Source organism: Centruroides vittatus, unplaced genomic scaffold, assembly GCF_030686945.1.
Source record: "Centruroides vittatus isolate TY-2023 unplaced genomic scaffold, ASM3068694v2 contig_452, whole genome shotgun sequence".
Taxonomy (NCBI): domain Eukaryota; kingdom Metazoa; phylum Arthropoda; class Arachnida; order Scorpiones; family Buthidae; genus Centruroides; species Centruroides vittatus.
In genome coordinates, this window is record NW_027122248.1 from 2,580,817 (window position 1) to 2,594,773 (window position 13,957).

General features: G+C 29.6%; 1 protein-coding gene across 1 annotated transcript in view; it reads left to right on the forward strand.

Annotated features, from left to right (window-relative positions):
- Nucleotides 1-13,957, forward strand: part of Lrrk (Leucine-rich repeat kinase) — an 87,961-nt gene that overhangs the window by 57,904 nt on the left and 16,100 nt on the right. The window contains exons 15-21 of the mRNA XM_067272684.1: nucleotides 101-223; nucleotides 787-1,036; nucleotides 1,126-1,255; nucleotides 6,520-6,614; nucleotides 10,586-10,708; nucleotides 10,784-10,980; nucleotides 12,305-13,446. Coding sequence (XP_067128785.1) covers nucleotides 101-223; nucleotides 787-1,036; nucleotides 1,126-1,255; nucleotides 6,520-6,614; nucleotides 10,586-10,708; nucleotides 10,784-10,980; nucleotides 12,305-13,446 — 2,060 coding nt within the window. The remainder of the gene's footprint in view (nucleotides 1-100; nucleotides 224-786; nucleotides 1,037-1,125; nucleotides 1,256-6,519; nucleotides 6,615-10,585; nucleotides 10,709-10,783; nucleotides 10,981-12,304; nucleotides 13,447-13,957) is intronic.

A 13,957-nucleotide genomic window follows, 5' to 3' on the forward strand; every position in this document is an offset into this window, starting at 1 on the left:
TTAAGTTTTTATTATGAAAATAAGTTTATAATAATAAAAGATTTCAATAATAATAATAATAATATCTATAATTAGTTTAATGTTATTATAATTATTCCAGAAAGAATATTATGCTACACATCAATACTTTCTCTCTAAACGATCTTTATATCTAGTTGTTTGGAGGATAACAGATGGTGAAAGAGGTGTTAACACTATTTTACAATGGCTTGTGAATATACAGGTATGTTTATGTAAAACAAATGAAAATTATGAGTTAATATTAGTAATTATACTGATAAGAATTTTTATTTAATTTTATTATTTATTATATTTTAGGATTGAAAAATTTTAAAATAATGAAATTAGTTTGATAATATAAATTAATTTTTTTCATAATTATTAAAATGATTAATCTTGAGATATTTGATTATTACAATCAATTTGCATTAATATGAATCACTAGTTCAGTAGTTAGTTTGCTTTATTAAAAGTTTGTATTAACAAGGTTCGGAGTTGAGGCCAAGGTCATATAATTTAGGGAGTTAAGGCTTAACAGATGATTGAAATCTCTAAAATATAATACAGTATTTTGAATTAATTTACTAAATAAAATTAAATTTATTAACAAAAACAAATTCTAACTGATTTTTCAAATGAAACAAAATGAGGAGGAGATGATATTTGCCACTTAAGTGTGGAGTAGTTTATCAGAGCTGTTAAACAAAACGAAGCTAAAAATTTTGTGATATTTCAATTTTATAAAGTTTATCAATAAAATTAACATCAGATTTAAAATGATTACAGGCTCGTGCACCTAATGCTCCAGTTCTTATTGTGGGTACCCATTATGATCTTGTAAAAGAACGTTGTCCTCCTTCATATTCTGAAGAATTACAACAACTTATAAGAGAAAAATTTATCAATGTAGTTGATGCAGATAAATATGGTTTGCCAAGAGTGCTAGATACAATTGAAGTCAGTTGTAAGACTCGTCATAATGTTAAATTACTCTGCAATCTGATCTATGACACAGTATTTGATTTAAAATGCCCTGGTAAATTTTATAAATTTTCATAAAATTTTATTAAATTAATTTAAAAGTAATGTAATATGTTGTAAGGTTTTTATAATATTTTATTTTAGGAAGTAAAGAGCGACTTTTGGAACAAAGAATTCCAGCTACTTATTTAGCTTTAGAAGATGTAGTTGGAAATTTATCTGTTGAAAGACATTTACAGGGTAAAGATCCTGTATTAAGAGCAGAACAATATAAGCAAGTATTATTTTTATAGAATTATTTTAGACAAAAATATGATTGCTTCTATAAATTTAATTTAAAGATCATTTAAAATTTTTGATAATATCAGGTCAGTCCATAAGTTCATGCATATTTTTATCTACAGAAAAAGCAGCAAAAATTTTTAATTAAATTTTATTTCAATCTGTAATGTATTCACCATTATTTTGTACAATTTTTTGCCATCTTGATAGTAGCTTTTTAATCCAATCTTCGTAAAATGATTTCGGTTTTGAATCAAAATATTCAGAAATAGCCTTTTTTACATTGTTCTCGTCCTCAAAAGTTTTCCCTTTTAAAAAATTCTGCAAACTGCGAAAAAGACGATAATCACTGGGAGCAATATCTGGCAAATATGGTGGATGAGGTAAAATTTCCCAGTTGTAGCTTTCAAGTTTCTGTACAGTTATTTTTGCAGTGTGTGGTCTGGCATTGTTATGCTGGAAGAGAATCTGCTTTCTGTTCACTAACGACGGTCAATTTTTTTTCAATTTTTCATTTAAACACTCTAATTGCTCACAATACATTTGAGCTGTAATTGTTTGATTAGGTTCTAACAGCTCAAAGTGAATTACACCTGACATATCCCACCAAACAGACAAAAGAATTTTTTTGGATGCAACCCACCTTTTGCAGTCGGTTTTGGCTGCTTGTCGGGATCCATCCATTGTCTTTTTCTCGTCACATTATTATAGAGGATCCATTTTTCGTCTCCAGTAACCAGCCTACCAAGAAAAGGTTCTAAAGCAATACGGGATAAAAGAGACGTGCAAATGTTTACACATTGTTGTTGGTTAGCTATTGACAGTTCATGTGGTATCCATTTTCCTAGCTTTGAAAACTTTTCCAATTTGTTGTAGGTGTCTATGAACAGTTCCGTGGGATGAATTTAAACGTTCCACAATTTCATCAACTGTTAAAGATGGTTCTGCTTCAACTAGTGCAGAGAGAGCATTATCATCATCAAAGTCAACAGGTCTTCCAGTACAAGCCTTATCCTCCACATTAAAATCGTTGTTTCTAAATCTTTCAAACTACTTCTGTGCAGTCCTTGCACTAATTACAATTTGATTATGTACAGTATTTATTTTTTTGGCTGCATTTGTAGCATTCTCACCACTTAAAAATAAAAAGTATAAAACATGTCTTTTATATTCGTGGGTTACTTCCATTTTAACGAAAATAAACAACTGAAATGTTCACAATTCTGAACAGTATTATATGAATGAGATCCAATTTAACACTTCAGTGTAAAAATTATCACATTAGACTGACATTTTTAACAGCAAAACAAGATTTTTCTCAAGGTCATAAAAATGCACCAGGACTTATGGACTGACCTGATAATATGCTTACTTATTGTTCAAATCATCTAACTAAGCATTTAATTAGATTGATTGTAACTTGTGTATGTGAGCCTTTTATAAATGTTTGTAATAAGTAAAAAAACAAATATTTACTTATTTACTTTATAAAAGCATAAAGTTTCAACTTTAAGAACATTTCTATATACAGTGAAACCTGCTAATGTGATCACCTGCATAATATGAAAATTATCACCTTTAATTGTCCAGCACAAATGTTTTAACAAAAATAAAAACGTTTTCGATCGTTTTCAACGGTCATCTTCAGTTACAACTCAAATTAAAAAAAAGAACGATAAAATAGAATTAAATACGAAAATAATAAATGCGCATGCGCAACTATAAATATATCGCGCATGATGCCTAATATACAGAATAAATGAATAAAATTATGTAAACAAAAATACGTGGCCGCATCTCTTGTATGTTGTTATTGTTTATCTTTATAAAACGATTTCCATGCGGTTGATAAAAAATCCGCGTCTCTATGATTGATACATCCCGTTTTTTCTTGGGCTTTATATATTTCTAGCTTTTCTAGATGTTTGATTGTATGTCTATTGTTCGTCGGCTTGATGACGGAAGCTTGGTCCCACAATACCTCAATATCTTGTTGCTTGGCGTATGAAGCTAGAACCGTACTGTCCAGATTCTTATTAATCGAGTACTGGTGTTCTTTGATTCATTGCTCTAAGTGCCGTAAAGTAGCTCCCACATAAACAATATCCGAATTAAATCGTTGGTCCTTTATTGGTATGGAGTAAACCCCCGTTAAAGAGTTCCGATCTTCTCTCTTCTTGTCATTCCTTAACAATTTGTAAACTGTCGGATTACGTCGGTAAACGATACGTATATTATTGGCCTTAGCAATTTCGTTTATCATTTTGTTCAAGAAGGGATAATAATTGATTACCATCTTCTGTTTACCGTTATCCGCGGGAGAGTGATTACTTCGATTCTGGAACGTTGTGATAAGTTTTTCTACTATATTTCTCTGGTAACCTTGTTGTGTTGCTATTTCGAGTATGTAATCCAATTCTTTATAGGTATCACATATGTTTGTGCAATGAGTATAGGCACGCTTGATCCAAGATCGGAACGCCGCATACTTAATATGCCTGGGATCCACCGATTGATTCGGGATGATGATAGTATTTAGACCCAGTTTCCGAAATCAAGACGAACATTTACCGGAAACCGGGTCTAAATACTATCATCATCCCGAATCAATCGGTGGATCCCAGGCATATTAAGTATGCGGCGTTCCGATCTTGGATCAAGCGTGCCTATACTCATTGCACAAACATATGTGATACCTATAAAGAATTGGATTACATACTCGAAATAGCAACACAACAAGGTTACCAGAGAAATATAGTAGAAAAACTTATCACAACGTTCCAGAATCGAAGTAATCACTCTCCCGCGGATAACGGTAAACAGAAGATGGTAATCAATTATTATCCCTTCTTGAACAAAATGATAAACGAAATTGCTAAGGCCAATAATATACGTATCGTTTACCGACGTAATCCGACAGTTTACAAATTGTTAAGGAATGACAAGAAGAGAGAAGATCGGAACTCTTTAACGGGGGTTTACTCCATACCAATAAAGGACCAACGATTTAATTCGGATATTGTTTATGTGGGAGCTACTTTACGGCACTTAGAGCAAATGAATCAAAGAACACCAGTACTCGATTAATAAGAATCTGGACAGTACGGTTCTAGCTTCATACGCCAAGCAACAAGATATTGAGGTATTGTGGGACCAAGCTTCCGTCATCAAGCCGACGAACAATAGACATACAATCAAACATCTAGAAAAGCTAGAAATATATAAAGCCCAAGAAAAAACGGGATGTATCAATCATAGAGACGCGGATTCTTTATCAACCGCATGGAAATCGTTTTATAAAGATAAACAATAACAACATACAAGAGATGCGGCCACGTATTTTTGTTTACATAATTTTATTCATTTATTCTGTATATTAGGCATCATGCGCGATATATTTATAGTTGCGCATGCGCATTTATTATTTTCGTATTTAATTCTATTTTATCGTTCTTTTTTTAATTTGAGTTGTAACTGAAGATGACCGTTGAAAACGATCGAAAACGTTTTTATTTTTGTTAAAACATTTGTGCTGGACATTTAAAGGTGATAATTTTCATATTAGGTCTAATTTCCAGTAATTTAAAGTTGGTTTTTACACCTGCATAAGGTGACCACCTGTGTAAGGTGACTACTTTAAGCTGGTCCGTCCCTTCAGTGGTCACATTAGCAGGTTTTACTGTATTAAGTTATGTATTTTTAAAACAAATACATATAAAAATATACTTGTTTTAAAAATAAATGATAAAAGTTGAAGTTAATTATGTCAAAATATATATTTTTCTATAGTACAACTATACTTTTTACACATACGTAGTATATTATTTATTTGAAAGAGTTATCACACAAATGAAACTATTAGTGCCTCATGTCTACAAATTTACTATTAGTAGACATATAAGACACTAACAGTTTAATGTGTGTGATAACCCTTTCAAGTAAATAATGTATTACATACTTGTAAAAGGTATATTTGTACTATATATTATTAAGAAGGATTAAAGGCTAATTGATATATTATTCTTGTATTTTTTATAAATAATTTTTAATCAGTCAATTATTTTAAAATTTGTATATATTTTAAAATAGGTTAACATTATTTTATTTTCAACTTTTTATTGAAAAACCTATATTTAAAGCCAAAGCATTAAAGATGCTTAATATTTTGACCTTGTATAATTTCTACAATTTTAGTCCATATATTAATGTTAATATAATAATAAAAGTATTATACAATATTTTTTAATATAAAATTAAAGAAAGTATCACTACATAAATTTGTTTTTAATAATTAAATGACATTTGAATTTGAAAAATGATCAATCAGTGGTCACTAGATTCTGTGAATGAACAGGCTTTTTACATATTACAGGTATTCCTCACTTTACGACCGAGTTTCGTTCCGACGACTACGTCGTTAAGCGAATTGGTCGATAAGCGAGGAGCTTGCACCGGGAATATAGGAACGTTGTAAAATTATACAAATTATGCAACAAACTTCAAATTTATTCATAAAAAGACTATTATAGCTATTATTAGCCTATTATAGTATGTGCAAGCCTATTATAGTACGCTTAGTGCGCATGTCACCATTCGCCACTGACCGACACTCAAGCTGAGAAAGGGGATTCCCCGAATTGCAGGTCGAAACTCGATTGGTCATAAGTGCGAGTGGTCATTAAGCAGATAGGTCGTAAAGTGAGGAGTACCTGTATTGAAATCAATCGTCATGCTTTGAAAGAAAATTCAATGGTTTCTTATGTTTAAATTTTATAATTTTTTGCCATTTAATTTTTTATGAAAAAGTAATTTATTTATACAATAATTTAATTTTTAAATACAATAAATGTAATTTTGATTTAATTATGATTATGAGACAATTGCCAAGACTTTTTCTAATCTGTTAGTGAATAGTTGCAAATTAAATATATCAATACAGATTCTATATTTGAACCTAAATGTAAGATTATGCAACTTTACGCTACAAATATAAAAAATACATTGTACTTAATAAAAACTGTTGTGATGTCATTTGTCACATCAGTAATGATCAAATATTAGTTTCTTTATCAAAATTTAAAAATTTTTTCCAAATTAAAATTGATATTGTTCAAAATTAAATTTAACTTTACAAAACTAATAATAATTAAGTGTATATTCTCATAAAAGAATTAATTTAAAGATATATAATAGTAAATATGAATTATATTTTGTATTTTGATTATTATTAATCTGAATATCATATATTATTTTTAGAATGTTAGTGATGCATGAAATGCAACAAAGATATAATATAGCATTTAGGGATATGGCTGAACTAAATCAAGCAACTGCATTTTTACATGAAAATGGTAAAACATAATTATATTTTTTATTACTTTTAAGTAAAGTACAATTATGAAGTATGTGGATGATTAAAAAAATTTAAAATTTCATATTTTTTAGACATATATTTTAACTTTTCATTTGAATTTTATTGAATTGATATTTTTATATCTTTTTTCATATATGTTCATTGAATTTTATTTATTCGTCAATACAATTTTCTTTTTATTTCTTATTCTGAATATTGTGTATAATTGAAAGTTATAGAACTAATATAATTTAGAAGTAAAAATATCTTGAAAATATATTAGCTTTTAAGCACTAAATTGGTCTTTCTCTATTGCTAGACTTATTACACCATCACAGGATGTCAGATTAGCCTTAGAAAATCACTTTATTATTTCAAAAATGAATGCATTTTGGACTCATCAGCATGTTGTACAATAAATAATTTCTGTTGGTTACAGATCAGAATTTCCGTGTGTTCCACACGTGGAAATTTTGATCTGTAACCAATATTTTATCATTGTCGTTTTACCAATCATCGCAATTTCACTGTATTTTTCATAAATGCGCTATCTCAAAATTATTTATTGTACAACATGCTGAAGAGGGACTTAAGGTCCAAAATGCATTCATTTTTGAAATAATAAAGTGATTTTCTAAGGCTAATCTGATGTCCTGTGGTGGTGTAATAAGTCTAGCAATAGAGAAAGGCCAATTTAGTGCTTACAAGCTAATACGAAGACTAGACAGGAAGCGTATCATAGTATTGAAAATATATGCTGAATATAATGATAATATAATGAATGATTCAGACGATAACTTAAATGACAGTCCTTTTAATAATTTATTATTATTATTGATTAATAAGCTATTAATTTTAATTCTTGACAGCAGATGGCTGAGTTGGTTAAAGTGTCAGCCAACTGCTCAGAGGGTCTAGGATCAAATCTCGGCAGGCTGCCTCAAATTTTTCTTGGGCAATCTGTCCCAGATAAATCAAGCCTCATCCCTCATCACCTGGTTGCCCCAATTGTGGATCTGGCTAAACCCATAATTGATATGATAAAAGGCCTTCTTTAGTTTTCACAGGACAGAAAAAGCCTAAAAATGAAAAATATTTTAAAATTCTGTTTAATTTATTATAAATATTATTTCCCTTGCCAAAAAAAAAAACAACAAAATAAATAAAGTTAGAAAATTTATTATTTATTTGCAAGAATAGTTACTTTTGAGATGAGAAAAATTTGATTTGACACTCAATTAAAATTATGAAAATCTTTCTTTTCTTCTTTATCTATTTGGAAAACAGATATAAAGTCAATTTTCTCATGTTTTTAGATTTAAATATGAAAATAATGCATTTGTAAATTATAACTTTTGTTTAATTAGAAAAAATTTGAATAAATTGTAAACAGTTTGCAAATAGAAATATTGTAAAATTTATGTGAAGTCCCAAAAACGGGTTAACATTAATTATTTATATTAGAAAATTGTTAAAACGAATGTAGAAAATCGTCCATTGTTAAAAGGGACAAAAGCCGATCAAAGATCGTATTTGACGCGTTAGTCATTTGAAACCGCGACGCATGAAAAAAAAGGAGAAAGATGTCGAAAGACAAAAAGGCCTAATGTAAAATAAAACGCAATAATTGTAATGAGTAATGATTGTAGACGAATGTCCTCCAGTATAGATGGACCTTTGACAAGTCGCTCGTATACGAAATTTAGATCATTAAAATTAGGAAAAAGGGAAAAGTTAATTATGAAAAGAAACTTCATATCAAAGCATTGAATTTCAAAAATCTCTCAGACTAGACAACAATAGGGAAAATATGAGCGCAAGTTTCAAAGTTCCATCAATTCTTTCCATCCTGAGTAAACGGAGGGTGTCAAGTAAAATTCGTCGAGGCGGCTCTTTCTCGTGACTCGAACAGGGGTCGTTTTTCGCTTGGAAACAAGCGAGGGACCAATCGAGAAGAGAGAAAGGAAGGACGTGGAGCCAATCAACATGAACAATACGAAAAAGGGAGATTGAAGTAATCGCCGAATTGGAAGGACAAGAGACTTTTCCGAGAGGTTTCAAGGGAGACAAGAGGTGTTCCAAGGTGTCCATCGAAAGGTCCGCCGACGCCAACCGACGAGTCGCTGCACCTGCCGCTGCCCCGGGGCCTTCTATCGAGCGACGATAGGAAACACATCGGCACAAAAACGTTCGAACGTTCACCTTTGTAACGATCTGTGTATAGTGTGAGTTGTTTTATATTTAAATAAACGGGTTTCTTTGTGAGACACTTATTGTCTGTGTCATCCTCCCTCACACCCACACGCGAACGACCCTAGACCATCCTGTCGCGGGATTAACGATCCCCCCCTAAAAGTCGGCAAACTTACATTTATGACTCTTCATATAATTCTGAAACAACTTAAAAATTAACTAAAACATCTTAAGTGTCAATAAGTTAATAATATTTCAATTAATAACCTTTTTTTTTAAATTATTTTTGGCTTCATCTTCAGCCCTAATCATTATAAAACAAATGGGTATTGTGAATATTTATTGTGGTAATATGTAAACAAAAAAGCTTAATAGGGTATTTCCTATGTCTACTGCTTTTTATTGTCACTTTAAAATGTTTTTTTATTGATGGAATTATGCATCTCTAAGACAATAACATTTGAATTTAAATTTTTCTCAGAACACTCCATTAAATTCTAATGGTTGAGTGATTACCTATTAAATTTATAATAATATTTCAATTCACCTAACGTCAAAAAATGAATTACTTCTGATATGACCTATAATGAAACCTGTTTAATTTTTAATTATATGCATTTAATTAAACAGGTTTAATTTCTTCCTCTATTTCATTGTTTAGGGCAGGGATGGGCAACCCGCGGCCCACAGTAATATTTCTTGTGGCTTGCGTGGCATAAAATATGAATAAATATATCAATTTCCCAGCTTAACGAGATATTCAACAAAAATTCAAGCGTTATTTTCTACAACTTATATTTGTGAATAGTTAAAACTAGCAGTGACTAATATTTAACCAAATATTTTCGACATATTAGGTTTAGATCAGTGCCAGAAGCTATATTAATTATACCTATGCTAATTTATAATTATATATGAGTAAATAATTGTGATTTACCGACATTTTTCCCCTCTTTTCTCTTGTGTGCGGCCCTCAGTGTGCGCACTGTGCGTCAGTGCAGCCCTCACATAGAAAAAGGTTGCCCATCCCTGGTTTAGGGTATGGGATATGGATTTATTAAAAATATTTAAATCAATTTTTTAAAGTGATTTTCAAATTAATCTTGGTTTTCAACTTTTATGAATGAATTAAGTTTGAAATCCAAGGTTTGACTGTATAAAGTTTTTTCAATATGCTATAAATTTTGCAGCTCTTGTAGACTTTGATTTGTGTATCATTAATGTACCATCCTCCTGTAGTACTTCAATAGATTTATCAAGTGCTCTCTCAGATAAAACAGCATGTTTTTGTTTTGTAAATATATTTTGTTTATATGCTTTAGTGATTGTTTTAAATGCCCTCTTAGTACTGTCTATTTAAAAACTTATATGTCTGATATGTCTGTACAAAACAGGAAGCTTGAAATAGCTACAGAAATGTTCATTGATTTAAAATTATTGATTTCTTGGTGTGTACTTTTTAAAAAATGTATCAGAATTTATAACTAAAAAAAATAATACATACATAAGAATTTGTGATAGAAATAATGAAATTTATACTTTAAATACTGATGTAATAATTTTTTAACTAATGAGGATAATTAGTTACCATCTATAATTGATTGATTACTTACTAATATTTAATTGTTTATATTTGACAGATGAAAAAAAAAATTTATAAGTAATTTGGATAAATTTTTTTTAATGCTATAATAAATTTAATGTTCTAAAAATTTTCAATAAATTAAGAAAAATAACTTTCATTTAACACTAATAAACAATGTGTGATTCTTTCAGGAGTATTACTTCATTATGAAGATGCTACTTTAAAAGACCTATATTTTCTTGATCCTCAGTGGCTATGTGATATGTTGGCTCATGTCGTAACAATTCGTGAAATTAATCCATTTGCAAGAAATGGTTAGTGTATTATTTTAAAGCTTAAAATTTTATTACAAGAAAAGTTTTGTTATAATTGATTTTTTTTTAATTAAGGAATTATGAAAATTGAAGATTTGAAACATGTATTTAAATCATCTCAGTGTGCTCCAACAGATGCTCAAAATTATATTCTGTACTTATTAAATAAATTTGAAGTAGCTCTTACATGGGATAATCGAACACTACTCATTCCATCACTACTTCCAACAGAGGAACAGTTGAGAGCTGGTTTTCCTGGATGTGAAGTTAGAGTAAGTAGAAAGATATATTTTATTTTTAATAATATAAACATGACTTCAAAAAACATAATTTTAAAATTTATACCATTTTCTTATGTAGAAACAAACTGCTTCTTTGAAACATAAACTTGAATTTGCAAAAAATTGACATACCTTAAAGCCAGTGTGTATTATTAATCACATTCTGCATGTGGAATGGTAGCGGAAAGATAAAAATTTTCTTACAACATTACATCACAAGGATACATTATTAAATAAAATTTTCATCCCAAATGTTACAAATCAGAAAATGGCAAATTCTGTCTGGCAAGTTATGTGACTGATCAGTGTTGGAGATGGCTTTACAACTCACTAATGTGCAACATTTCTAATGATATTGTTCTTCAATAATGTAACCTTGTGCTGTGGTGTTGTAATAAAATTTTTTTCAATACTATTTAACTTACAGAATTTGATTACTATTGCATGCCAGCTTTAAGGTGCTTCAATTTTCTTCAATAGAGTGTGTAAAACCAGTTGGATATTTAAAATTTTTAAACTACATACTAAGTAATAATAATAAAAAAAGTTTACTTTATGACATTTTCTCCCGACGACATTCTATGTTAATGTAAGATATATGAAAGAAATTGAATTTTTTTAAAGTCTTCTTTTACAGAAAAACTATTGAACAGTATTTCTTCATCATACACATTAGTATTTTTCATGCAATTATTTGCATAAATTGCTTGATCAGTCATATACAATAAACTGTCATGCTTTTGAAATTGAATGTATTACTTTGAATTATAGTAAGATCCTGTCGTATGCAGTCTTACCACATGCAGTTTCAAGTTTATGCTATTGGCAATCCAAGGAGAAAAAAATAGAAAATAAGTAAAATAAAAATTCTTAATTGCATGCTAAATCAGGGTCATTTTTTAAAGTGTGAAATCTTGCAGCATCTTGCTCACTTGATACTTTTGTTACTTGGAAAATTGCTGTAACAATACAATACTTAAAGTTTGTATTCTTGTTGCTGAAGAATGTTTTTCATGATTAATATTTAATGTGTAAGTATTTACAGAAATTAAGCAAACATATCTAATTTTCACATTCTTGAAGGGGAAAAAATCTCTTCTTCATCACATATAAAAAATAATTACCTGAAATTTCTTTTGCTAGATACATTTTTAGGAACTCTACATATGTAATATTTTAAAAAAGTTTATTTTATAAGGTTGATTAGTTTATTTTGAAACTTTATACTTTAGTTTCAATGAATTATGAAATGCAACTTTTTGTTTTAAATAAATAAGATTTTGAAAATTGAAAACATTTTTTTTTCATTAAATAGATACCCTTGAGATCACGAAGTTGGGCTTTGAGGAAAAACTTTACCTCAACAGTATTAACTACAAGTAATACGTCTTTTAATTTAGTTTTGAAGAGTAAAGAGAAGAGACCACAAAAGCTACCACTTGAAGGAATTTATCTCACAAATAATATATCAAAACCTGAAATTCAGGATCAAGATGCTTCTTGCTTGATGTCTCCAACTTGCTTTATCAGTCATCTAACGCAACATGAAGACATTATCAGGAGACTTCTTATAATGTCTTATTTTCCAAGTGGATTCTGGTCACGTCTTATGACCCGGATGCTAGCAGACGATCTTATTGTCGAAGTTATAAGATCTTACTTTATTCTTCCCAAAGATTTACAAATGGATCCTCTCTTGGCATCCATACTTAATCAACGAGCTGAATGGGTTTGTTGGCAAACTGGAATGGAACTTCGTTATCTTGATTCTACACTTTTCCGTATGAAGGAAATTCTTCCGTATCTAAATAATTCTCCCTGTGATTATCGTCAAATGAGATTTCTTTTACAGCAAGAAGGAGTTTGGAATGATGTAGATATTAATAATTCATCTATTCTAGAAATTCTTCTTCCAAATCAAGTAGCAGTTATTCAAAAACCAGTAATTGGTGATATTACAGAAAATCAAACTACTAAACAGCAAGTTATTGAATTGAAGCCAAGTAAAGAATGTGTAGCAAAATTGCTTTCATTAGCCGTCGATCATGTTGATACTCTTTTAGAGGATTGGTATCCAACTCTTGGTACTAGATTTGTTCATACTTCTGAAGGAAAGTTTTTAGTCACAAGACTTGTACCTTGCACTTACTGTTTAGCTACACATTTAAAAGAAGAATTGATGGGAGGAGGATACAATGGAGAAAATTTTTCAGTATTTGATCATCATTGGGACAAGGAAAGTTGGCAAATGGTTGATGTGTCCGCTAGAAGTGGAGGTGAACCATCAATTACAAAGTCATGTTTAGTTTCAGGAAATAATCTTTGGACAAGTGGATTACAAAATAACCAGGTAGACTGCAGTTCTCCAAATATATTTCGTAGAAATCAGGGATCAAGGAGTAGCACCGTATCGCATGACAGTGATAGTGGAGTTGGTCCTGACAGTAACAGTTCAAGGTAAGAATAATTATATTGTAATTTTTTCATGTATATTTGAATTATCTTTCTTGTGCATTTCTAAGTTGTCTGATAATGAATAAGACCAGGAATACTATAAAAATAACATACCATCATGCTACACATTAACATGTTGTGTTGCTGACATTAATTTAACTTCTCTATATTGCTATTAAATGCTAATTGATGATATTTTTATAAAATAATGTAAAAATTTAATTGAATTATTTTTAAGAAATATATTTGAAGACACTTAATTATTATTGAGAAAAACGAAAAGAATTTAGAAACTAAAAACAACCGAAACTGAAGGAAAATTATTTTAATTTTAAAATTATTATTGGGGCAAATTTAATTACTTAATCTGCAATTTATTTTATAAATATAGAATATTAATAATTATTCTGTCCCTACTCTGTATTTAGTATCTTGTTCTCATACTAAACTTACAGAATTCTCTCCAGTGAACATTTCTGTTTGTCATTGTTATTTTATTTGTATATTAATTCTG